Source organism: Rhagoletis zephyria, unplaced genomic scaffold (assembly GCF_001687245.7).
Source record: "Rhagoletis zephyria isolate East Lansing unplaced genomic scaffold, Rhagoletis_zephyria_1.1 Rzeph_scaffold_06587, whole genome shotgun sequence".
NCBI classification, from domain to species: Eukaryota; Metazoa; Arthropoda; class Insecta; order Diptera; family Tephritidae; genus Rhagoletis; species Rhagoletis zephyria.
The window spans coordinates 9198-34830 of NW_016163670.1; the positions used below are offsets into that span (position 1 = coordinate 9198).

Consider the following 25633-nt stretch of genomic DNA (forward strand, 5'->3'; position numbering starts at 1 on the left):
CGAAAAAATTGCATCTTTATTGTTTGAGAAGCTCTCCTACCATAAAATAAATAATAAATAAATGGATTTGATTACTTTCAACAATTATTTTTTTTTTTAATTCAATGCAATGTAGAATAAAGATATGGGTACTAAATGAAAGAGGAAATTTTCTTAGGCTTAAAAGAAATTAAAATTGTTTGGATTCACCAGTATGAATAGGCAATTTTTTAAAGCTGATAAAGTTAGAAGGACGAAATTCGAGGATTTTATCGAGTTTTTATAAGTCTTTAATAAATATATTTTTTTCAAAAACAAATATTGCCAAATTTCAAAGATATAATCTTATAAGGACATTTTCAGTACTTACCAGGCCTTATGCACCAAAAAATGTATCTGTTTAAATTCTACAGAATTCCCTCTTTAATTTGATACCCATATTTCTTCTCTAAGCACATTTCACAGAATTTTTTAAATCATTTTTGAATTACTGACGTCAGAGTAAAAACTAAAATGCAGTGTTATATGTATAATGAGCTAGAGATCTATGAAAAAATAAAAGCTATTAAATAAAATAAAAAGAAATATGCCAATACTGGAAAAGAAAAATAAGTTTCTATTAGCACCAACAGTGCAAATAACAAATCCCGAAAATCCCGAGATCATTTGCCCAGAATCCCGGGATTTTTGGAACCTAAAAAATCCGGATCCCGGGATTAACATTCCTACTTAGTATACATATATTCGTGCGAAGGGCAATCACTGGGTATAATTTTTCGGTAAAAAAGAAAACGCCATTAATCACATCAAAAAGTTGTTCACATGTTTATAAATCTGTATGGAATCCACATAAAATCATACTACACCATAAGTGTATAATATCATAAATATTACATAAATGTGTATGTAAATTCAGCTTAGATTTTAGATAAAATTTCGAAAAGCGAAAAAAATACACATACTGTACATTTAACTAAAAAGTACTGAGCTCCCAAGCACATAGAAAGCATTTTCCATAACTATAGGTAGGTAGGTAGGTAGGTAGATATTTTAGTCTTATATTAGATAATGTGTGTGTGTAGAACAAGTTACGTATGTATGTATGTATTTACTAAATAACAGCTCTTAGCTTTTAATTGAATACTTAGATTCTTTGGCCTCTAGATAGGTTCCCTAATTAATCCTCATGCCATTCGAAGAGAATGTGTGCCCACATTAAATAAGCGGTATGATAATAATTTGGCCGACCATCATGGGAAAACGACTCTGTGCAGAAAAATGTAAGAAAGATTTAATGTGAAGAATGATAGCGCCAATCAAGTGTCTTTACTCACTTAAGTAGCGTGTAAATGTTATCTTATAGCCATGTTGTTCGGCGATGCCAGCCGAGACCACATTGGAGGAAGCGCCATACAAAGTACCATTGCCTGGGAGGTTAAGAAAATGTTTTACAATTTCAAAACAAAAGCTACATTTCAGCTCACCTCCCAAACTCGAACCGAATGTCAGCGCCCAGACGAGCGGCTCCAAGGCAGTCCCAATGTTTCCCTACTCACAGCGATACGACGACACGCACCATCATAGCCGTCACCGGTATGCTATCCAACACCGCTGAGGCCATTGCCGATATCCACAAAATAATAAATATAGCCATTGCCAAACGATGTCGCTCGTCACAAACAATATAATCCGCTTCGTAATTTCACCAATCCATGCGAAGAGACCCAACGTTCCACCATTCCATCATCACAAACATGGCGGCAAAGAACAACAGCGTCGTCCATTCAATGCGATGCAACAAATGTTCCATATCATCACGATTCAAAACGATCAGCAATCCAATAACGCCCAGCAGTGCTAGCCAGCCGAGTGGCAGTGTACGCCATTGCGGCACCGATTGCACAAAGAAACAGATGAGCACGAAGGCTAAAGCGCCACACGTTTGCATCAGCAACATCTTATGCTTGATGGGATACTTGAGCTTAAGTTCTTGCAGCGTATGCGTATAGGCATCGTTCGAATCGAGGCCACGTTGTTTGCGGCGCAGCGTACGCTTTAGCAATTTCACTTTCTTGTGCAAGGTGGCGCGCACGAGGTCAGCATCCTTGGAATAGGAGGAGAGTGAATTGGCGGCACGTTGCCAACCTTTGATTTCACGTCGCAGGTCTTTGAACTCTTTGGGTTCGTTCAGCCGCAGCGATTGAGGGTCGCGGAAGGCGAAACGCAGGTAAATGCAACTGTGTATGGAAGTGAGTAGAACACCGGGTAGAGTGTGGGTGACGAATTTGGTGAATGTGATGCCCTGTAATGGGGGAAACAAGTGGAATACTTGAAAGAAATTTAATGCAGCTCTCACGAAATATTTATCTCTATTTGTAAGTATCACTGAAATTCTTTCGTTATCGATTAAAACTGCCACATTTTTCTTCTTCTTATTTGGCGCTGTAACCGCTTAAGCTATTTTGGTCGCGCTCAACAGGCACGCCACACGTTTTTTCTTCTCTGCAACTTGACGCCAATTGGAAATGCCAAGTGAAGCCACGTCCTCCTCCACTTGGTCTTTCCATCGCAGTAGGAGCTTCTCTACTCCTCTACTACGATGAGCTGGTTTCGAGTTGAATACTTTTGTCAATGGAGCGTCGATATCGATATAAATGGACTTTTCGATATAAGTAGTTATCGATATACCAATAATGATAAATATTTGTATATTATCGATACCTATTGATATCGGTGTGGTCATTGAAACAATATATCGTTCAATATATTATCGTTATTTTTACTAATTATTATTAGCGATAGTCAACATGGTTTTCGACACATTTAATATTATCGATATTGACATCCCATGTTTATGAAAAATTTAATTGACATTTCAAATAAAATTATGTTCAACAGATGCTAATTTAACTTTTTTTATATAAATATTTCGATAACAATTTCAAATCGAAAAATTTATTGTGATTTATGCTTTCGTTATTATTATCGAACTCCTTGGTGATATCGTTTTCGATATATATTCAGTAAAGTTAAATTTATTGGCATAATAATAGATATACATACATATATATTTATTGTCATCAATGTCTGCACATTTATTGAAATCGTACCGAAATTCCATATAGCTTTATTTGTGTTTGTATAGTCATCGATGCACACATGCATCAGTATTGTTATCGAAACATTTATTGGCATAATTTCTGATATATATTAGATATATCGCTATCGATACTGACATCTGTGTATTTTATACATACATATGTATGTATTTACCGATAAGTTTATCGGCGTTGCTCGTACTATTAAAATCCGTTACAATCAAAATTGCTATCGATTCTGTTATCGATGTCGATAAAGATTTAAAAATATGTTTGCTTGTCGTTGTAATTATCGATATTTTTATTGTTAAAATTATCGATAAATCACTCGCACTCGAATTCCACATAAATTGCTCTTAATATTGTTATCGATGTCATTAAAATATATCGATAAATTTTCCGTTAAAATAATTTTTGTATTCATCGGTTAATTATAATTATTGATAATTATCGATAAGTTTACAGATATAATTATCGTAAAAGTTATCGCAATTAAACGGTATTGTCAAACAATGATTAGCATTAATTTTTGATACAAATTACAATTGATATTGTTATCGACGTCGTTTTCATACTTTTCAGTATAGATATGTTCTTCGGTATGTTATGGATTTGTTTGCCGTTAAATTACCAATATTTTTATCGGTATAGTTAGCGATATATTTATCGATAAGACTGTCAACCAATCAGTCGTATTCTTTTTCTATCAAAATAGCTATTGGTTTCGTTATCGATGTCGTTATCGATATTTTTGTCGCTATAGTTATCATTAAATTATCAATTATCGCTATAACTGTCAGTATAGTTATCGATATATTTATCAGTAAATAATCAAAATGTTTATCGATAACATTACCCCTATATATTTAACTAACATGGTGAATTTAAAGGCATCTTTATTAATATTTAACGCGGTGTATTTTCATCGTATTTCAGTGTAAACTGGTTCAAATCATAGCTTTCTATTAATGGTTCTTTTATTCACTTACATTTTTCGTAAAGAAGTGATTCGAGCAAATAATTATCGAAATTGGATCACCAATGGGAGTCAACGAGCCGCCAATATTCGATTGCACTATAATGCCCAACAGAACCGGAACTGGATCCAAGCTCATGACCTCACAGAGTCTGAAAAATATACATAGTATGTATATTTAAATGGTCACCTCTTCATAAAATTTCAAACTTTTCCCAACTTTACCGAATCGCCACCGGCGTCATCAGAATAACTGTAGTCACATTATCCAGGAAACTCGATACAAAGCAAGTTATAAAGCATAGAAAATATATCATAGGCCAAATTTTACCGCCCGATATCTCAAACGCCAACACGGCTATGTAATCGAAAACCCCCGTCTCTGCCAAGATGCCAACTATAATCATCATAGAAAATAGCAGCGTTAACATTTCCATNATAATCGAAAACGCCCGTCTCTGCTAAGATGCCAACTATAATCATCATAGAAAATAGCAGCGTTAACATTTCCATATCCATCCATTCGATGATCTCCTCCATATTCGGGCGATCGTCGAAGCAAGCCAACACGGCGACAGAGAGTATAGAGCAAATGATGGCCACAAAGGTGCGCTGAAAGACCTGCGGAACAATTTAGTTTAAGAATTAAACTTTTGTTTTAGTTAGTGTTATCAAATCTTTTCGACACACCTCCCACACGAGCAGCGCATAGAAGATCAGTAAAATACCCGAAGCGAGCAGCGTGCCAGTCTTTTTATTGATTATCAATGGATTGTAGACCAATTCTACGGCGAAGTCCTTCTCCGCATTAGTGTACATGCTCAGACGCAACTGCACGCCCGGCTTTTGTAGCTTACGCAAAATATTTTCCGGCATTTCGTATGTTTGATTACGCCACACGACCGGCGCGACTTCGAAAAGTGTTTCCGAAACAATCGGTATCAGCCAGGGTTGCAGAATGTTCTGTTTGGTGAAGGAAAGATTTAAAATGAGTTACTTCATTTTTATTCTACAGCGGCACTACCTTATAATCCTTTCGATTATTCACTTTGTCATGATAAGACAATTGGGGTTGCACAAATAGAAATTTTCCATCATCGTCATGGTGATACATTCTCATGGTCTCATTGAAAGTGCCGAAGATTTTGAGTTTGAAGTCACCGGTGGGATTTTGCGGCAGCACGAAGTCTAAAAGTTAAAGGAAAAATGGAAAAACGTGCAAATTAGTGAGCCATACGTGTCTTCTAATAGAAGAGTAAAAGTGTGTCTTAAAAAAACTCTTTCACCAACTTTTCGTTTTATTCCACGGCACTTCCAATGTCTTCTCCAGCAAATGCTTCTCGTCGAATATCATCAAAACCACTGCAGCGAATAGCCAAAATACCAGCAAGCCACTACGTTTTATTAGCCGCTCACGCTTGCGTCGTTCTTTCGACTTTTGTTGAGCCACTACGCGCGTCACAACCGCTTTGGATTTGTCGTTGGTCGAGTTTTCGATGTCCGAGAGTGTACATTCGCCGTCGGTACTGTGGAAAAAATGGGCATACATTGAATTCTTAATATTTTAGCTTGCGAACGCTCATTTCTTACCTTCGTTCATCGGCTGTATTATGGCCTTGTGATAGCTTATTCATATTTATATATTCCGAATCTGCAAAGCTATGTTCATCTTCATAACTCGACTCCATGTCGTGGGGATTGCCGGACTCATCATCTGTATTTAGTACTAAGGAACCTGTAAAGTTGCAAACAAATAAGAAGGCACTTCATTTTTAAAAATACATAAAGCTATAAAACATAGAAATTTCAAAGGTCTATATACTAAGCCTCCATAAGAATAGATTGAGCTTAGAGGAGGGAGCAAAAAGCTTGTGAGTTTTCGGCAGGCAACAATGCGGCTCGAAAATGCTATTAGAAAATAAGGACGCAGTCAAATGGTTTCGATAACGGAATATATCTGTGATCATAAGCAATAACCGCCTAAGTAGAAAAACCTGAGTTCGAGCAAAAACATTTTAAACATTTGGATTGTATTGTTAGCCTTATGGGGAAACCAAAATATTTTCGCCTATAACTTTTTAATTAGCTTAGCTGGCGAGATGTGGATTTCACATACGCATGGAATAGGGGTTGGAGAATACGAAAGCATATATAACTCCATTTTTTCGTAAGTCGACTTAGGCGGTTATTGCTTGTGACCTTTACGACCGCGGATAGTTCCTGCAAAAATGAATATGGAAATGGGGTAAGAGACGTCCACACAGTAGATACATTCGACACAGGTGGCGCGTTTGATGAAGAGGAACCCGGATCACTGGACGAAATGAGAACAGAAATAATATGGACTTGAAATAAGAAAGCTCCTCTAGCAGACGGTTTATAGACTAAGCTGTTCAAAGCAGCCGGCGAAGAGCTGGTAGGGCGCATGAAAGGAGATTTCACTGTTTATGCCAACTACCGTAGAGCTGTCAAACTATCGATAGTCAAGTCCATCGATGTTTTACGATAGTCTTTAGGGTGACTATCGATACTATTGATGGTATCGACCCATTTCAAATGTTTTTCTAAATCCATTTATTTTTCGTTATCTTGCGGCTAACGGGTTTAGTATGGAGAAATATTGCTAGAAACAGTCAAAAAGCGATTTCAGAAACTTTTCCTGCAATTCGCCTTTCGGAAAAAAAAATTCTTTCGAATGACACTTCACATGTAAGGTGTCAAGGAGAAGGCAGTAGATGTGCAAAAGAACAACTCTTGGGAAGGACCTCTCCGCGCCGATTGAGATCAAATGAGGTTTTAGACAAGGCGATTCACTCTCGCGCGCCTTTGTCAATCTGATGATGAAAAGCGTAATAAGATCTACCATATTCAGCAGTTTTAGCAGCTTAGAAAAAGATGCTAAAGAGGTTTGTCTAGCGGTGAACGAGGACAAGACAAAGTACCTCCTGGCAACACATACAAAGTCTACACGTTTTGGCGCACACGTCACTGTTGACAGTTATATGTTTGAGGTATTGAACAATTTTGTCTGGGTTTATGAATTTATTGCACATGGGTCATTCCATACAACTGGCGTGCTTTGTTGAACTCGGCCAATATCGCCTAGGCGGTTACAGCGCCAAATAAGAAGAAGAATAATGTGTAACACATCAACGAAAATGTAGGATCATGAAAAAAATCGAAATCATTTCAATTCCCCTTTACGATTCCGGCAATGAAAGGTTTCGCTGTAATAAAAAATTAAATTACTTTTTCCGCAGCCCATATTTTAATACTAATTTATTATCCATCTCATCTTTCACTCACGAAAATATCACGTGTAAACGTGGTCATAAGAAGCTATGAAAAATTCAGTGAGTTTTTCCGCACGCAAAAAAAAATGGCTGCGCTCAATCAACAAATAAATATTTAATTAACTGTATACTAAAAAAAGCAAAGAACGAAAATAGCATCATAAACACGTACCTGTTAGCCTACGATAATAAACAAAAACAAATAAACATTGCCTAAAGGAAAATTTTGAAGGACACTTGTCTTTCATATATGTACATACATACATATACATATAAGTGGCACTGCAGGAGGTGTGTGTGCAGTTGAATAAGGATTCATGCGACTGCTATAAACTGACAGTTATGAATATAATATTTTTTGGCCATAGATGCGTGGGCTTGTATGTACATATGTAGATATGTGTGTGTACACAAAAAATCCTATATTTATGCGAAAAATGCGTTAATTAACCTTCAATTTCATATCATTCGCTTGGCAATTTGTCATTTCCTCCGCTAATGTAGCGCATGAATGGGTATTTTTGTATATTGCTAACGTTTACCGCATAAGCGTGGGAATAACAAAAGAGAATTGCGTTAGCATTTTTAATTGCACAAAAATTGTTGTATTAATCAACAAAAAAAAATATGCCGTTAGGTTTGCAAGCATTTGTTAACACCGTTCAACGGCTCCATTCGATTCGATGTTTGTATTTGAAAGTTCTCAACACAACCGGCTCGAATTTCAATCGTTTAATATCTGAACGGCAATTTTGTATTTAAAGTTATCGCTTGCATATCTATCGGATACGAGATGCAATTTAGATACATACATATGTAAATGTATCTAATAAGCATTAGATTTAGGGAAATACATATTTAGGCACATGCGTATGTATGTATCCGAATGATATGTACATATGTATGTATATGGGGCGTTCCATACCAAAACGGACGGGGTTCAAAAATTCTATAGAAAAAAAAAATTAATTTCATAACTCAAATTATTGTAGATTGCACCCCATAATGCTATACTTAAATATTGAGTAATACTCAATGATGCCACTGCTCCAAAAAAGGATGCATTGGCTTTTCGACGATCACGTGCGGGTTTCACGATCAAATGCCGCTGAGATAGAAATGCGCTTCGCCGGAAAAGATAATTTTTCGAGCCAAATCGTTGCAAATTTCGTTTGCATTATTTCTCAACGTTGTAGGTTGCCGCAAAAAAAGAAATGAATATTTTGATGATCACATTGAACTGAGTTAAACTGTTTTCCGATCGGATGGTATTTATGGTCGCAGCAAGATCCTAAATGTTTCAAAAAATCTCTCAAATTATGGATCTTTGACATTTTTTTAAGATTTTGAGTATGCAGTTTTATGACCCATTAAATTTTAGTACAATAAAGTGCAAGTTTGAGTTTGCTACAAAATTGCGTTGATTTTTGGGAATTTTGTTTGCCAAAATAAAATTGTCGCATATACTTTGTATGAAAAAATGCGTGGCCTTCCGGCAGACCGCGCGAAAGGTGGAGGAGATTAGTCGATCGAGAGGCGAATCAACTCGGTTTAAACTGGAAGGGGCTAAAAGTGCTTGAGATTGAAGGAAAAGCTATTAGCCAAATTTCAAATAGAGATACATATAAGGTACAGAACGAGCACCTAGTTATCAGAAAAACAGCTGTAAAAAGGGTATGTATTACTTCAGGCAATCCCGCATTGATAGTCCATTGTTGAGCACCACGGTTTGGGTTATATTATTTCACATTTGCCCAAAAAACGATGTAAATTTATCGAAGCAAAGTATAGGTACTCAAGTAAGTGACCACTTTTAACTATCAAAACAATCTACACGTTCTTTTGACCGTTAATTTCTGTAGCGGCTGACCTGATTTATACCAAAATTTCGCGCACAGGTAAAAAATACGCGCCACCCGAGCATATGAATGTGCATCAGTAAATAATAGTTTTTTGATAGCACCTGCCTCAGAAAGAGAATGTAGAGTTTCTCCGTAATTGCCTTCTCAAAGAAAACTCTTTTCTTAGCTTTCGAAGGTCATTCGGACACTGGCCACAATGCTGCGGTTAACCAATTAACAGGTATAGAGTTTTCACAACACCTTTTTCTCTTGAAGGTAGTTTTTACAGGTAGCGGCTACCTTTCAAACTAATCATCCGAAATAAGTAGTACATACGAGGATAAGTATAAAAGACGATGCTACTTGCCATTTATTGCAGAACTACTTAAACTAAACTAAATTAAACACAACGGAGTAAAGTAAAGGCTTTAAAACAACTCCGTAACCTATGACCAACATCATCAACTCACCGTCGCATGACTTGGATTCGATCATGGCAGCTGATAGACTTCAAGCATTTCCTGAGACTCCAATAGATCTACGGATATTTGGAAAAACGCACGCCGAGAATACCGAAACACTACAGTCGCGTGAGACGCCAATGGATCTGCGAGTACTGCAAGTAACGCAAACTGAGCGAAATCCAGAAAGAAATTCGATTTCGGAAACACCGTTCACAGGGATATCGCATTTAAAACGCAGACTAGATTTCGAATCATGGACCAACAGTAGCCGTAAAAAACGTCGACGTCTAGCAGAAATTGATCACGAACAGCGACATAGCCCCACAGCGGCACCCACAAGCAACGTGAGATCTTCAGCTGCCGAAGCAATGATAGCACTACAGGCTCCAACATCAACAAACCAATTAATGCCTATGGTACAAATATTCATTTACTCTGCTGAATCTGCGGCCAAGAGGCGATCAATCAACAAAGAGGAAGAACCCCCAATAAATCCTGTAATTAAAGCGGAACCAAACACAGCTGCAGTCGCTATGGAATACTTGACAATAACACCGGACTTACCGCCCGCAATTACATCAGAGGAGAAACCAACCACCCTAACAATAGGTCCAAATGGTACAACGGTTTTGAAGGAGGCTTTTGAAAATATCAATTGGAGCGTGCCAACAATTGCTACTCGTACACTACTGTCACTGATATTCGATCGAGACACGCTAGCAACTCATACGCTCAGCGGTAAACCTTCGCCAGCATTCCATGGCCGTGAGCGTCCACCGAAGCGACAGTTGGATCCATTAAAAGTAGCCGATATCATTCATTGTGTGCAAAGTAAGATAAAGTACTCGGATCGCGAAATTCGTACAACCATCACTATGAAATGTGCCGATGCTACCAAAGTAACTAAACGTAGTCTCAGCAAGAAAATCAAGAATGAATTATAGATTTAGGTTTAACAAACTTCTTTTTGAATCATAGTGTTATTATATTAACTAATTAAAAAATAGTGATAAGCTACATATATGTATGTATGTACAAATTTTAGCGCCTGATATTATGAACTAGACTTATTTTATTTAACGAACCTGTGCATCTGTCGATTTTTGATCGACGATATTCATTCATATCAAGCATTCCTTCAAATATGGTAAAGAGGGTGTAATTTTGACAAATAAATATTCGGTCATCCCCAAAAAATATGTCATGTTTTCTTTTTCGATTGAGTAAAATACTTGGTACTTTCTCAATCCACTTTATAAGTATAATCCCAATTCAGAAGCCTGGGTATGCCGCGGGCATATCTGTGGACTTGGAGGGGTCTCCTGGGTTAACGGCCTTAAATTTGGGACAGATTAATATTAAGATAATTCTAACAGTGAGATGGACTGGAAAGGCTATCGCGGCACTGAAAAGGGCACAAAAAGCTAATTCGCTCTACGAAAATGGCTCCCTTTAAATAGTACTGCATTGGTATCTATTGAAATCTAGGGTAAAATGGCTAGGAGAGAAAAGTTCTTAAAAAGGACCAAACCACAAAGCTGAATTTGCTCAAGAGGCCTGCTGTACCTTTATTCTTTTTGAGTCTTTTATTTTGTGTTTAGTAGATTTTAGATAATCCCATTATTTCCTTTTGCTCAACGTTCTTTTTTTTCTTCTAAAAACACATGCATTTTTAAACTGTTTCATTAAGTGCAATTTGCTTCAGCCCTTCCTCAAAGCCGTACAAAATAACTTTTAATAAAGTTTTATACTTTTTCGAATAATACGCAGTAAAAAACGACTTCCGAAGCAACTAAAAATACCAAACCTGCACGCGCGCAGTTTCAAGTAATTAATTAGTGTTGCATAGTTGCCTTTCAAAGAGTTGCATGAGTTAATTAAGCTAATAAAAAAAAAATAAAAATAAAAAATAATGCACTTTTTCTTGGCTGCAACTTATACATACATACATATATATATGTACGTTAGTTATAAATAGATATGCAAATATGTTTTTCATTTGTCTACCCACCATGCAATCGCTCATTTTCCAACTGAAAGGACACCATGCTGGGATCGTGTCGTATTTGTGGTGGCAAGGCGCGCCACACCTGCAATGTCTGTTCGGTGACCTGTCCCGGAGTCATCAAATTGCGACTGGAATGTGGTTTCAATAGATCGAGGCCCTTAGTTGGCGGTGTAACGGCTGTCTCGTGGCTTTGGTTTTGGCTGGGGCTGGGGCTGGTGCCATTCTTCAGCACGCGTATTTTATCCTTAATACCCATGGCGCTGGCGGGGTTTGTGTGGAATGTGTTTGTAGTTAGAGTTGATAAGTGAGCAATGTAGAGAGCTTATGATGAGCTGCTGTTGAGCGTTGGCTATGAGTAGTTACTCAACAAATGCGTAACTACTTAGTTGGTGGGTTAAAAGTTTATGTTAGGAGGTGGGTAGATTGATTGCTATTTTTTTTTTGCTTCGTTGGTTGTCGGATTATATGTTTGTCTTTGCGCGCGCGTGCTTAAAATGCCCACCACACACACACACACACACATGCACGCACGCTCACAATCACTTATGCGTTGCTTAGTTAACACTTAATACGACATCAATTAAAATAATTAAGCACAGAGTTAGTTGTTGTCTGTAGCTGCTGGAGATCCGTATGGGATTTGTCTAATTAAAGTGACATTAAAATAGATTTGTTTGTTTATATGTATGTATGTACATATGTATGTATTTACAGATATACATATGTACATATGCATGCACAAGTATTAAAGAGGCAAAGCCGCCGATTTTTATTTTGTCTTTTATTGTTTTTTTACACTGCGAACGTGCGCGTCCTCTGCGTGGGCTCGTCGCTGTGGCCATCAGCGCGCAGTGTCAGTGCCAGTTCATATGGCAATGACAATGGCGTGCTGCTTATAAAGGGTGTTTTTTAGGTTTGATTTTCCAAATAAAGATTTAGCGGTCACAAATTGGTCAGTTCTGGCAACGCTGTTATCATCTTATTGCATAGACAGACGGCAGTGTTGATCTGGATAATGACGCAGTTGGTCTTATCAAAATTATAGATTGCAGAAATTAGTGATTTTCATTTCGTTTTTAATCGACTTCCAAAAAAGGGGAGGTTATCACTTCGTCGGAATATTTTTTTTCCTAGGAGTGAACCGGGGTCCTACGGATTTGTAGTATGCAGCTCTCCCACACGCTATCGCGGCTTTGTTTGCTTACTTGTACAATAGACAACAGTTGGCCGTTGTGTTCAGTGTTGGCATGAAAAATTCATAGACAGTGCGAATAAAAAATGGCAAAAGGAAACCACTACCAGAACACTCCGGCCATATTGACAATTTTTGAAATCGGATTAAAATTACGCCCACTTCCCATATAATGGAAAATTTCAGCAATACGAAAATTTCGTTATTTCTGTAACTAAAGAAGCCCACCAATCACTTAACAAGAAATATTAATTATAGATATTTAGAAAATGGGCGGGGCACCACCCACTTATGTATAGAGATAACTGCTTTATCGATTTCCACCAAAATTTGATCCAATTAATTCAATATAAGCATAATTCAAAACTGTTTGAAATCGGGAAGACACCCTTGCTTATCTTGTAGTTTACAGAATGGTAAAAAAATTATATTTAACACGTACGCCGGGTATATAAAGTACGGTTTCCCCGAACTTACAATTCCCCAACTGTTTTTTTTTTTTACTGTTGAGATTTGTCTTTTGCTTTTTAAATGTAATTTAATTTTTAGAAACATATTTTATTTTTATTTTTTAGTATTTATATTTTGTTGTTAAGAAGGAAAATACATATATTTTTTATTTTTAGTTTGGTTTTTGTTCTCTAGACGCCACTATCCAATTTCTATGTAGAATTGCTCGGTGATTCCGAAAATCGTTAATTTGGGTGGATAAATTAAAAATTAATGAGTGGTCAAATCAAAATGCGTAAAGATTTTTTGTATGAAATAGGAGCAGAAAGGCGTGGCGTATGAGTAACTTTCTTTCCTGCTCATTTTTCATACAAAAAATCTTTGCGTATTTTAAGTTGACCACTCATTACTTCTTTGTTTATCCCTCCTTCATTAGGAACTTGATAATTATTATTTTTTTTGTAACAGAAAAGGCTTTAGCACAAATGCGAAAATTTGGCACAGAACCTGTTATTTTAAAAGTTTTTCTTCTGTTAAAGTTTGATTTTTTTAAATTTTTTTATTAGAAAATAAAAAAAACTGGAATGATTAATTTATTTGTCAGAAAATATCCGTCCTATCGGAAAAAGATGTATAAATGTTTTATGGAGAATTTCATTAGCTTTTATTTGACGGTAAATTGCAAATATCTCGAAAACGTTTCCGTAGAAAAAAATTACATAACTCGATTTTCGGAATCATCGAGCAATTCTGTATAGAAATTGGATAGTGACATCTTTGCTGTAAACCAGTGTTTTTAGAAACTTTTTTGTAGACTTTATTTTTTTAAAAAGAAAAATATTTTTTGTTAATTTTATTTGATGTTTATTATTTATTTCTTTCCTTTTTTGATTTAATATTTAGATTTTATTATTTTAAAAGGAAAAATTTATTTTAAATTTTTTAGAAATTTATTTCTTAATTTTATTATTTTTTAATATGTAGTTTTTATTGTTTTGACTAGAAAAAATATATATTTTTAAATTTAATTTAATTTGTAGAAAATTTATTGATTAAGCACAAACTGAGTAACGCTAAAAGAGAGAAGCTTTCAGGATGCATAGTTGCCAGAATTGATATGATAGACATTTGTCTTTCACAAGACTGTGGTGAGCTGAAAGACAGTTGCCAGAACTGCGCTGTAACTCTAAGTGAGGCTGCCTCCCAATCTAACCTAACCTAAGTAAATTTTAAGTTTGAAATTACTCGCATCTTTTCTCATTATTTTATTTCAATTTAAAATTCTATATCTCAAGAAAACACCCTTTATGTTTTGCAAATATATATGCCACTCGCAAACACACATTTGTAAATATTTTTGCAGGTGTTTTTGTAATTTTACTTCCACACTAATTTCAAAATATTTCCTTTTTTTTTGCTTTGTTGTTTTATTTAATACAATTCTCACTCATTTACTAATTTTCCGTCGGATTTGCATCACTTTGCATCTTTTTCTTTGTCGGCGCTGCAAACAAAATAAGCAAATAATACTCCTAAAGAGGCATGCATGCATAACTCAAGCGAGGAGGTGTAGCTTTTCACGCCTCCAAATATACAAAAAGGAAAAAAAAATAAATACATTCTTTTTGTATGCATTCTCGCTTGTTTTCAAACGCGTAATACGCGCGTTTTATGACGCAATGCTTCAGTATGTATTACAATGGCTTTTGTATGTTAATTTAATTTTTTTTTTATTCTTCCGAGTACCAAAACACTAAAAGTGGACGATATTAATTTATTTGTAGCCTCATTCCATTGTGCACAAATTTTACTTTATTTGCGAAATATATGCGCGAAGGCAAAGTTTTATTTTTTTGTATTTGTTTTGTTTGCAATTTTCTCAAGCGCTCCACCGTTCACTTTCACTTCTTACGCGCAAATTTCAATACATGTGAATAATTCATAAATTCTTACATTTCTTATATCACAAAAATACTTTTACTTCCCAAACTTGGCACAGAGGGCCTACGTGAAGTCTAAATCATCACATACACGCACGATTTCCCTTTTTTATTCGCAACTGTAGAAATCCAAGACTGTTTGTCAACAGTGATTTTGCTAAGTTCACAAAAAAAAAAAACAAAAAACATTTCTAATTCATTTTCACTAAAATTCCAGAACAACTTTAGCAGCCAACACTTGTCACAAACTAATTTGAATTCGCTGTGCAGCACAGCATTTCAACGGTTTCTGGAGGCGCGCGTTGTTCTCCACAATGTTGCCTTGTTTGCTGCCGCGCAGCCGTTGCTACTGCGACTGCTAGCGTCTCTGCCATCTCAACATGCACACTTCGCACACTTCCAGTACTCACGGTCGGCTGGCTGCCTGGGGGTGGTTGTGTGTATGTATGTGGAAGTTTTTTATTTCCTGTCACGTACTCTATGCGTATGCGCGTGTTTTGCAGCCACTGCTGCTGCTGCTGCAGCTGCAACGCCAACACCTGCTGCTTCCAGCGTTTAAGCACGTCTTTGGCTTTCTGTTGCTTTTCCACCTTCGTTGCCTTAAAAAAGCTTATAAAGCTCTTCTAGTGATAGCTTTCCAAGCGTTCAACATGTGTTTGTCCACCCGTGTATATTTATGTGGGTATTGGTGTTGTCACATGTTTACGTTGAATTCACAGTGAAATTGACACTGAGCATGCCTTGACACATTTGGAAAGTTGGAAAGCTTTCAAGAATTAAATGAAATAATGCAGCGGTTCCCAAGTCTTTTGACTCCAAAAGATTTGATTTCCATCAAAACTGCAATATTTCTATTTACGGGGTAATTCTGGTAACTGTCCTGCAACTCCTCACAGTCTTTCGAAAGACAACTTCCGGAAAGTTTCGAAAGGCTTATTGAAAGAATAAATTAAATTTAAAAAATATGTATTTTTTTTCTAAAACAATAACCCACATAAATGTAAATTGGATTAAAAAAAAATTATTTAAGAAAAAGAAAATACCTTAAAATAGTAGAAAATTCTAAAAATTAAATTAAATTAAAAAAAAAATACTTAAATAATAAAGTCTAAAAATTAAAAGAAATTTTCAATAACAAAAGAAAATTAAAAAAGTTCCTAAAAAATTAGTCAAACACATACTATTTAAAACTATAAAATCTTAAAATAAAAAATTTAAAAAAATATATATTCTTATTAAACAATAAAAAAAAACATTACATTAAACAAGAAAAATTTAATCAACTAAAGAAAAAAAATCCGCAACCCGAGAACTCGATCCTCTCCTCAAATGGCACGCCAGTGCTTTGCACACTCGGCCATTGCCACTGTTGGAGCAGCGTGAGCAAATTGATATATGTATAAGGTGTCCTAGGCCACATGTCCACCCCCTCTAAATGGAGGGACTTCCGGTCAGTTTTACCCAATAATTTTTAATGGAATGACCAACAGTGTTAACCCAAAACGCTATCTTAAAGCGATTGATGCGTCAATTATATTTTAAAAATTGTTAATAACTTATACAAAAAAAAAATTGTAATGACAAAATAAAAATGGGGAGAAAATATCCACAATCGGTATTACGAATCACGAGAAAGCAAATCAAATCCAAACAATTTGGAAAAAAGTTAATAACTGTAACCTCCAGAATAACTCGAATTACGAAAAATTTTGAAATATTTATTTTTTTTTATCGTTATGGACCATAAATTTGTGAAATGGGCCACCATTTTTTCGAAGGTTGAGTTTTTTTTTGTGGAATTAATTTTCTATTGTATATAACGATAAAAAAAAATTTTAAATTTCACAAATTTTCGAAATTCAACTTTTAAAATAAGTGGCAACCCTGTTCATAATTATTTCAATTACCTAATTCCCTTAATTCAGGTTGAATTTGATTTTTTAAACAAGTGGCAACCCTCATTAATGCAGTTTAGAAATGAAGCCTTTTCAAAATCATTTCGATTGGTACGCAGTGGCGCTAAAGAATTCTGTAATATTTACTCGATATTGATATTTACAATGGATATTTGCGAAAAAATTGGCTTTTCATACAATTTTTGGAAATTGGGCGTGACACCGCTCAATTACATATATATGAGATATGTGCATCTTGAAAAGCACTCAGTTTGTACCACATTGCACTTGAAATCGGACAAAAACCTCGGCCCCCTAAATAACTGCCAGAGTATTACGCCTAGTCCATTTCTTCTGAGTGTTAATTAACATTTTAGTTAAATATTTTATGAACTTAAAATGCTGACTATTTACATTTCTGCGTTCATATAAGATATAAGAGAAATATTCGCATGTATCAGTCAATCTTAATTGCACAATTTGACCATTAAAAGAACCATCTGTGCACGTTGTGTCCAACTACTTACGCCGATAAAACCTCAAATGTGCATACACATTTACAAAGCAGCGGTATGCAATAAAGCTTTTAATACATACATATATTATAATTTCGCAACTGTTCGCATATTGTGGAATTATCTGTTTTCTTTTTGCATTTTTCTTTTATTTGCAGCACATCACTTGTTGCTAGCGCGACACTAAGGCGAGGTAAGAATAACCTATCGCCATTTAATATTCAAATATTCAATTGAACTCACTAAATGCTAATATATTTATATACATATGTAAAAAATTTTCAATATGAACGTGTAGTTGTTGCTTGCTTTGCGTGCTAGACAGTGATTATTTACTTACTTAGCGAACATGCGAGTACTACCGGGCGTATGAGCAACATTCAATCAATGCATTCCAAAAAAGGGGGGCAATATTTGCTGTCGACACTTGTCGAGACCTGCCTGCAAGTTATGAATAAACAAAAACACAGATGTGCGTAATTGTAAAATGACTTACATGCTTGTTTACATACATATTTAGTCATATGTACATATGTATGTGCGCTTGTAAATACAATTAAGGAGGAGTGAAGTTTTTACACAAAGTTGGTGGTAAAGTGGAGCGTTCGCAGTTTGACCAAAAAAAAATTATGAAAGAAGTGTCGCCGCTTGTTGTATTCAATTCTAATGATTGACGCTGAGTGTTAAATTAACAAAAACACTTGCTGCAGGCATACCATTTATGTATGTAATTAGTGCACTTTCAGGTTATACTTTCTAACAGGGACGGAAAATAATCATTATTTTTTAAATTTTAAACAAAAAAAAAAAAATCAACAAGTTGTAATCGTCGTAAACCAGTTTTAGCTATACTCTCGTATTTGTTGTTCGTACGCCCTACTGTAATTTATAATGATTTTAATTTTTCGAGTTTAATCAATAAACATTAAAAATAATAATTAATATTTGAGTTTTAATTTTTGCACAAAGGTAATTATTATTACTTGATTTTTATTGTTTTTTCGATCAAAAATAATGATTATTCTACGATTTTTATTTTGTCGCTCAATGATAATAATTATTATTTAGTTTTATATTTTTCACTTTAGAATAATGATCATTCAAAAAAACGCAAAAGCTATATCAGCGCGGTTTCCGTCGTATCCTTTACAGAGGTAGCGACACCACCCCACCCTAATAAAAGGAATAAGTACCAAAAATTTCAGGTCCAAATTTCAGTAAGTTGCGTCTGTATGGCCTAATTCAATTTTATAAATAATCATGATTTTTAAGTGGAAAAATAAAACTCAATAATAATTATTATGTCTGAGCGAAAAAATAAAAATCATAAAATGATCATTAGTTGTGATCGAAAAAATAGAAGTCAAATAAAAATAATTTCCATTGAGCGAAAAAACAAAAATCAATAATAATTATTACTTTTGAGCGAAAAATATAAAAATCATGAAATAATGATTAAATGCTGATTTAAATTATTTTACTCATACTGATTACCATCTCTGCTTTCCAACAATTTCATATACTTATAGGTTATAAAGACTTTTTTGATAAGCAGAAGTGTATTGAACTCAGCTAGGCGATGCGTATAACTTATTATTTAATAAATTAAATTGCCCTATATGACTTGGTTACCTGTGCATATATATTTTTACATACATATATATATATACATATATATATATATATATATGTGTGTGTTCATCTTGTCAAAGTCAAATGTAACTTATCGATGGTTATTAGTCAATTACCGTGTGCCTTCAACTTAACACGTCCTTGACAATTTGTTTTGAATATATGTACATACATACATATGTACATGTAGTGACCTTGCAACATTGAATGTACCATATTTACAAACACATATTTCTCCTTTTATGTACAAGTTTTCTTTACTTTACACACTTTCTTAATGACTGCTATGTATGGATTCACAAGTGGCTGAAAGTCACTCTGAAGTCAGCATTTCTTTTATGATTTCGAGCGCTTGTCAAGCAAAGTGCACATAAGTAATGGCCAATTACAAATGTTCAAATGTCAAAATATTTATTTTGATAAACATTTTCGTTTACAAACAGGATTTACATATTTATTTACTATCTGCATCTGTCCACTAAGAACTAAATCTTGTCTGCGACGCCGTCCGCCTTATATCAATCTGGCAGCTGTACCTCAATCTGTTATATCCAATGCTATAGAATTATGCTGATCATTTTCATGCTCATACTCAGATAGTTATCTTAATCCAGTCAGTCCCGATATTTCCTTTTCCTGCTAATTCTCGCACACAAATACAAATATTTATACATACAGTCAATCAATAAAGTTATATTAATATATAAAGTATATTATTTTTAGCCCATTTTTTATAAAAAAAAGGTTAATTCTACAACAGAAACCCCAAACATCATAGCTTATTACCTTGTGTAAATTTTCGTAAAAATTTTGCGCTTTTTAATTACACTCTTTAGAAAAAAATTAAGTAAGCAGTTTTTTGGTGTATTCAATTTTAGTACAGTAGGGTGGAAGTCTGGGGAAGCTAGGAGTTAACATTGACTTCGGACCAATTTTTTTTTGTTGAGGGTGTCGCTTAATTTCTCCATATAAAAAATTATCGAACATTATTTTATATGAAGAAAATGAGCGACACTTTCAACACAAAAATTTGCAACCTATGCACAAATATTGCATTTGATTTGTTAGTAAAATTTATTTTGAATTTCCTAAACAGGTGGTTGCCCTATTTGTAAATATGTTCGAAATAAAGCTTTCTTAAATCTATCTCTTTTGATAACCATTATAAAATATTTCGCTAAATTTGTTGTTAAACTGGTTTTGAATTTCGAAATAAGTGGCAAGTTTTTTTTTTAAATATTTTCAAAATAAAACTTTCTTAAATCTCTCTTGTTTGGAACTCATTTTAGAATATTTTGTTTAATATTTTTATTAAATATGTTTTCAATTTCGAAACAGCTGGCAACCGTTTTTTAATATTTTCGACATAAAACTTCCTCAATAAGCCGCTCTCGTTTGATGTCCATATTAAAATATATATTTTTTTTAACTTGTAATTAAATTTATTTCAACTTTTGAAGCAGGTGGCAACCCCCGTTAAACCTATTTTCCCAAAAATCGTTTTTGAACCCCTTTTGCTTTCTTTAACTTTTTTCTAATCGATTTTAACTTTTTAAAAATTGGCAACTCTTTTAAAAAGCAAATCCCATATATTAATCTGGATTATAACCTATTTGTGTGCCAATTATGTAGTATTGAAATACGGTTAGCTATTTTAGTGTGAAAGACCAGCAAACATACTCACCCACGCACTCACAAACTTTCACATTTAAATAAACTTTATATTAAAAAAATATATAAAACCTATGAAGAGTTTTATAAAGCGATATTTTCATACAAATTTTCAAAATTATTTTGATTGATTTTACTTTCTTCAATTTTACTCTTTGATGTGCGAACCGTACTAAAGCGTTTCTATTCAGACTGACTGCAGACTAGTCACTTTTGCCTATATATCTCACACTCTTTACTCAAACCTCGGCATAAACCTTACAAAGCACTGACCATAAATTTGAGTAAGTAAACACCTATTCAATGGTCAGAGCTTAACTAGCGCAAGTGTCATATGCCAACTGGCACGCACTCATGCGAACACTCATACTTATACACAAATGTGCATACCCTGCAGAAATTCAGATTCACCCTAAGTTAGCCCTCAGATAGTACCTATTGTTACCAGCACTAGTCCCTCATAATTCCCCTGCCAATGGTTTCAACTGCCATTTTTAGCATTGACCGTAAGATAGTCCTGGACTAGTCCAATTTTGGAGATTTTTTTCGTTGGAGTAAGATTGCGTTCTGCACTTCGCCGATGCTTTTTCATAATTTGGAAACACAAAAAAAAATATAAATGTTATCATTTTATAACCATGTTGCTTCTGATGGCATTTGAACCTGGACCCTCCTGAAAGCTAACAAATAGTGGCAAGCACCTCTGCGCACTTTTCATCAAGGCCAGACCAAGAGATTGGGACATTTGCAGGGTTTCGGTTCCTTGGGGACTGGTCGAAGGCTGACATTTTCGATGCAAGCAAAATGTCCAATTCTGACCAGTCAAATTTTAACCAGTGCAGTACTAGACCTTAACGGAAAATTGGCCGCCTTATTGCTGCAGGGTATGTATATAGCTCACACAAAATACAGTTAAATGTATTCATACATACATACATACATACACACATACGTACATATGTGTACAAATACATATACATATGTACTTATTATAAAATGTGGACATATTTATGAGCAAATGCCATCATAGTAATTTAGTATGTGAGAATTTTTACCTTTAAACAACACACCCTGCAAGGTATTAGTTTCCAACTAATCTATAAAAGATTATATTATATATCTCGCACAAAGAAGGCAATTTATTTCGGAGGATTACCTGGATTAAACCAGAAAAAAAGGCAGCAAATGATTTCACGCCTATGGTGGGTTCCAGCAAAGACGAAGATGGTAACAGACGTCCAGAGTACACTTGAGATATGAAGATAAGACTCCTCAATACTTTTTGACATAGTGCCAATAAAGTAAACCTAGACCAGTGTATAGTTAGTATTGAGGCTTATGTTCTTCCACTCGACTAGAACGAAATGAGAACAGCAATAATGTGGCTTAAAAACAGCAAAGGACCTGAAACGAACCGAATACTAGCTAAGCTGCCGGAGGTGAAGAGGGCGTACATGTGCCGGCTATTAAGCAGAAATTCGCCGGATGAATTCGTGAACACTGTGCACTTTTCCTAATTCACAAGAAGAGAGATTACGCCGTTTTGTGTCAATTACCATGCGATGCGACTTTATAAAACTTGGTTTAAGATTCTATCGACGATACTGTGAAAGACTGAATCACCTCAGGGTTCAACTGATTTGGCCATATCAGTGTTGGTCCATCATTGACCAGATTTTAACAGCACGTCAAATGCTTGAGAAAACACTAGATTACAAATCTACACACACCACATTTTTTTGATAAAGACGCTTTTGACTGCACGAGGAGAAGCTGCATCGTAGAGGATGCCATCTCTAAATTTTACAACCCCGCAAAACGGATACGCCTGCGTAAAGTGACGCTTATAACAACTTTTAGCGTCGTCAAAATTGGAAAGAACCTCACCGTTGAAAGCCGAGGTGAAGACTGCCAAGCTGCTCTCCTGGGAATAGATAAGTTGTATAGATAAAGCGTTTAATAGATGCAAGGTCCAGGTGTTCGATAGATTTTTTGAAGTGAAACTTCTTTACGTTCGGTAGGACGTTCATAAATGCAAACTTCGATGTAACGAAAAAGCGGCACGATAGATAGTTTAGACACGAATTGACTTGGCTAGTATCGAGTAAAATTTCCTACAGGGATGCCTGTAATAGAGTGTGGAAAAATTGTATAAAAGGATACCATCGGATGTGTTTGTATGCATTTATATGTAGGTATATTTATGTAAATATGTATGTATGTGTGTGAATGTAAATATGAAAATATATACTTAAAATGCAGTTGGGTTAAAGCTCAACGAACTGCTGTCCATTTGACCATTCGTTAGGTTAATATGCAGCCTAAGCAAGTAAATGGATTTCATTTAGAAATTGGCGGTCAAACGATTGACAAGTGAAATTATGAAAGTGAACAACGAAGTGTAAGCTAGCGCGTGGAGAAATATTAAATTAATTAAGTACAGAAAAAAGTGAAGAAAATAAGCAGTAAAGTAGGTAATTAGTGGCAGGCAAAATAAATTTTATTGGAAATAGTTTATGAAGTAAAAAGTGCTTGGATTTCCAATAAACCATACATTTTTGTGCGCAGCTCCACACTTTTATCTTTGCCATTGATCGTTGAATTCCATAAGCAGTGCCTCAATTACGCGTTAACTACAAATATGCGTTTATCCATAAAATTTCTACTCGTATGATGGGATGTGGTTCATCGATGGATACGAATAGCGTTTTAGAAGAGCCCATACAGAGCTTGGAACGTTGGCAGCAAGGCGATATGGTACGAATACCGATACGAGTGCGCGAGTAAAAGTGAACCCCCTCCCTTTCCATATTTTCTCCCCCATAGGATCCCGTCGCGGTTGTCGAGGAATTTGTGCATCTGGACGAACGGATCAGCAAACTGGAGGCGACTTGTCCGGGACCGCGTATGGCCACCGCCGAAGCCTGGGTCGAACACTTGCAATCGCAACGTGATACTCTTTTAGGTGTTGACAACTTAGATGCGGCCTTGAATCTACAACGAAATGAATTGTCGCCACAACAACAACAACAACAACCCCAACAACAAATAAATAGTGAAATATTAACTATAAATGAGATCGATGCAGCTACGCCACCACCCATACATCAGCCACCATTGCAACCACTCAGTGTGGTGGTGGCATCAACAACTACAACAACAAATAGAGGCATGTTATTGAATGGCGGAAATACATTGAGACGCGGAAATGGCGCCATAGTAAATGGCATAGGCGGGGCGGCGGCACGACACGCTAATAATAACATAATGGCAAATACACCCACCCAGGATTTGGCTAATGTGAGTTCGTTAATATAAACAAATACATATAGGATTTACACCCATACACATATAAATATGTATGTACATATATAACCTGCAGGGAAACTCCAAACTGGTGAACCACATTTCTAATAGTTCAGTACCAGTTCTTTATCGCCAAAAGCGATGATAGTCTAATGGTAGCTGGGTCCAAAACCAGTCCAAAAACACCTAAATATGATACTATTAAAAAACTATTTTTTTCTTTTTTTTTTTTAACTACATATCGCTAGCTTAGAGTACAAAATTGATAAGTCCACTTTTTCTAAAAAATAATGTTTTGTTGCAAGCAGCCAGAACAATTATAAATGCATCGTTTTGTGAAAGATCGAACTATCTATTTTATTTCTAACCGTTTCCATTCAGTGATACGCAAATTTGCTAATTCCAAAATTTTTAGAACCGAACGAGTTCGGAACTGATGCGCTTCACGACAGGGTATGAATGTATATTCACCTGCACGTCCATACACCATATACATACATATGTATGTATATGTAACACAGCTAACAAGCCACTGGGTTAAATGTGTTTATATAGAGGTTAGCGCACGAGTAGGCTTATGTTTTTGATACATATCTATGAAGACTGATTGAGAAATCTAAAGACTGATTAAGTAATTGGCCGTAATTCATAATTTTTCATGCTATTCGGATGTTTGTCACAACCAGTCGAAATACATACATATGTATGTACATTAGGGCGAATCAATTTGTACTGGAGATTCTTTCGACTAAGCTCGTATAGCAAAAAAGGATTCTACGTGTAATTCTAATAAAATTTGCCGAATATACCATGCAGTGTCGTAAAGAAGTTTAAGGGTTTTTTTTTTTTGTATAAGGAATCCATTCCGCACTTATCTTTTTCTTAAAACTTCCACTAGAGGGCGCAACAGTGAAAATTTTCGCATTTTCTACGAAACCTATTTTCGTAATTTGGCAAACTCCAAATTAATTTTAGATCCATGGTTTCTTCGGCAAATTTGCGTAGGATTACACATAGAATCCTCCTATGCTATACGCACATAGTCCAAAAAAAAAAAAACTAACCCGCCCTAATGTATGTAAGTACTAGCTTTTGCCCGCAACTCTGCCCGATTTCAGATGCAACAAAATGCAAATATTTTATATCACCGAAAATAATAAATTTTATTTAAGAAAGTTGCCCAAGTAAATTGGCCATTTTATTACATTTTTTAAATTATTTTAACATGTGACAATTCTTCAAAAAAAAATGTGTCTCAATAACAAAAACAAAGACTCTTTGTTTCATATCAATATCCCATTGGTATATTTCATTTATCTTTTTGGTAAAGGCGAAAGATATTCCTTTTTGCAAATGTTCACTTGAATACAATT

The 25633-nt window shown here is 35.2% G+C and overlaps 2 protein-coding genes across 2 annotated transcripts; one reads left to right on the forward strand and one right to left on the reverse strand.

Annotated features, from left to right (window-relative positions):
* Positions 1-502: 502 nt before the first annotated feature.
* On the reverse strand, positions 503-15953 carry hoe2 (hoepel2). Its single transcript, XM_017629188.1, is given in 16 exon segments — positions 503-1245; positions 1314-1406; positions 1464-1508; positions 1511-1537; positions 1540-1656; positions 1659-1714; positions 1716-2281; positions 4067-4205; positions 4279-4427; positions 4504-4674; positions 4744-5016; positions 5078-5241; positions 5344-5579; positions 5644-5788; positions 11663-12303; positions 15255-15953. Coding segments are annotated over 15 exon segments (2523 nt in total). The 5' UTR covers positions 11916-12303; positions 15255-15953; the 3' UTR covers positions 503-1156.
* Positions 15954-23267: 7314 nt separating this feature from the next.
* LOC108373316 (uncharacterized) lies at positions 23268-24254 on the forward strand (the record flags this gene model as incomplete). The annotated part of the gene is made up of 2 exons (XM_017629187.1): positions 23268-23711; positions 23781-24254. Coding segments are annotated over exons 1-2 (561 nt in total), but the record flags the coding sequence as incomplete, so codon positions are not given.
* Positions 24255-25633: the final 1379 nt, after the last annotated feature.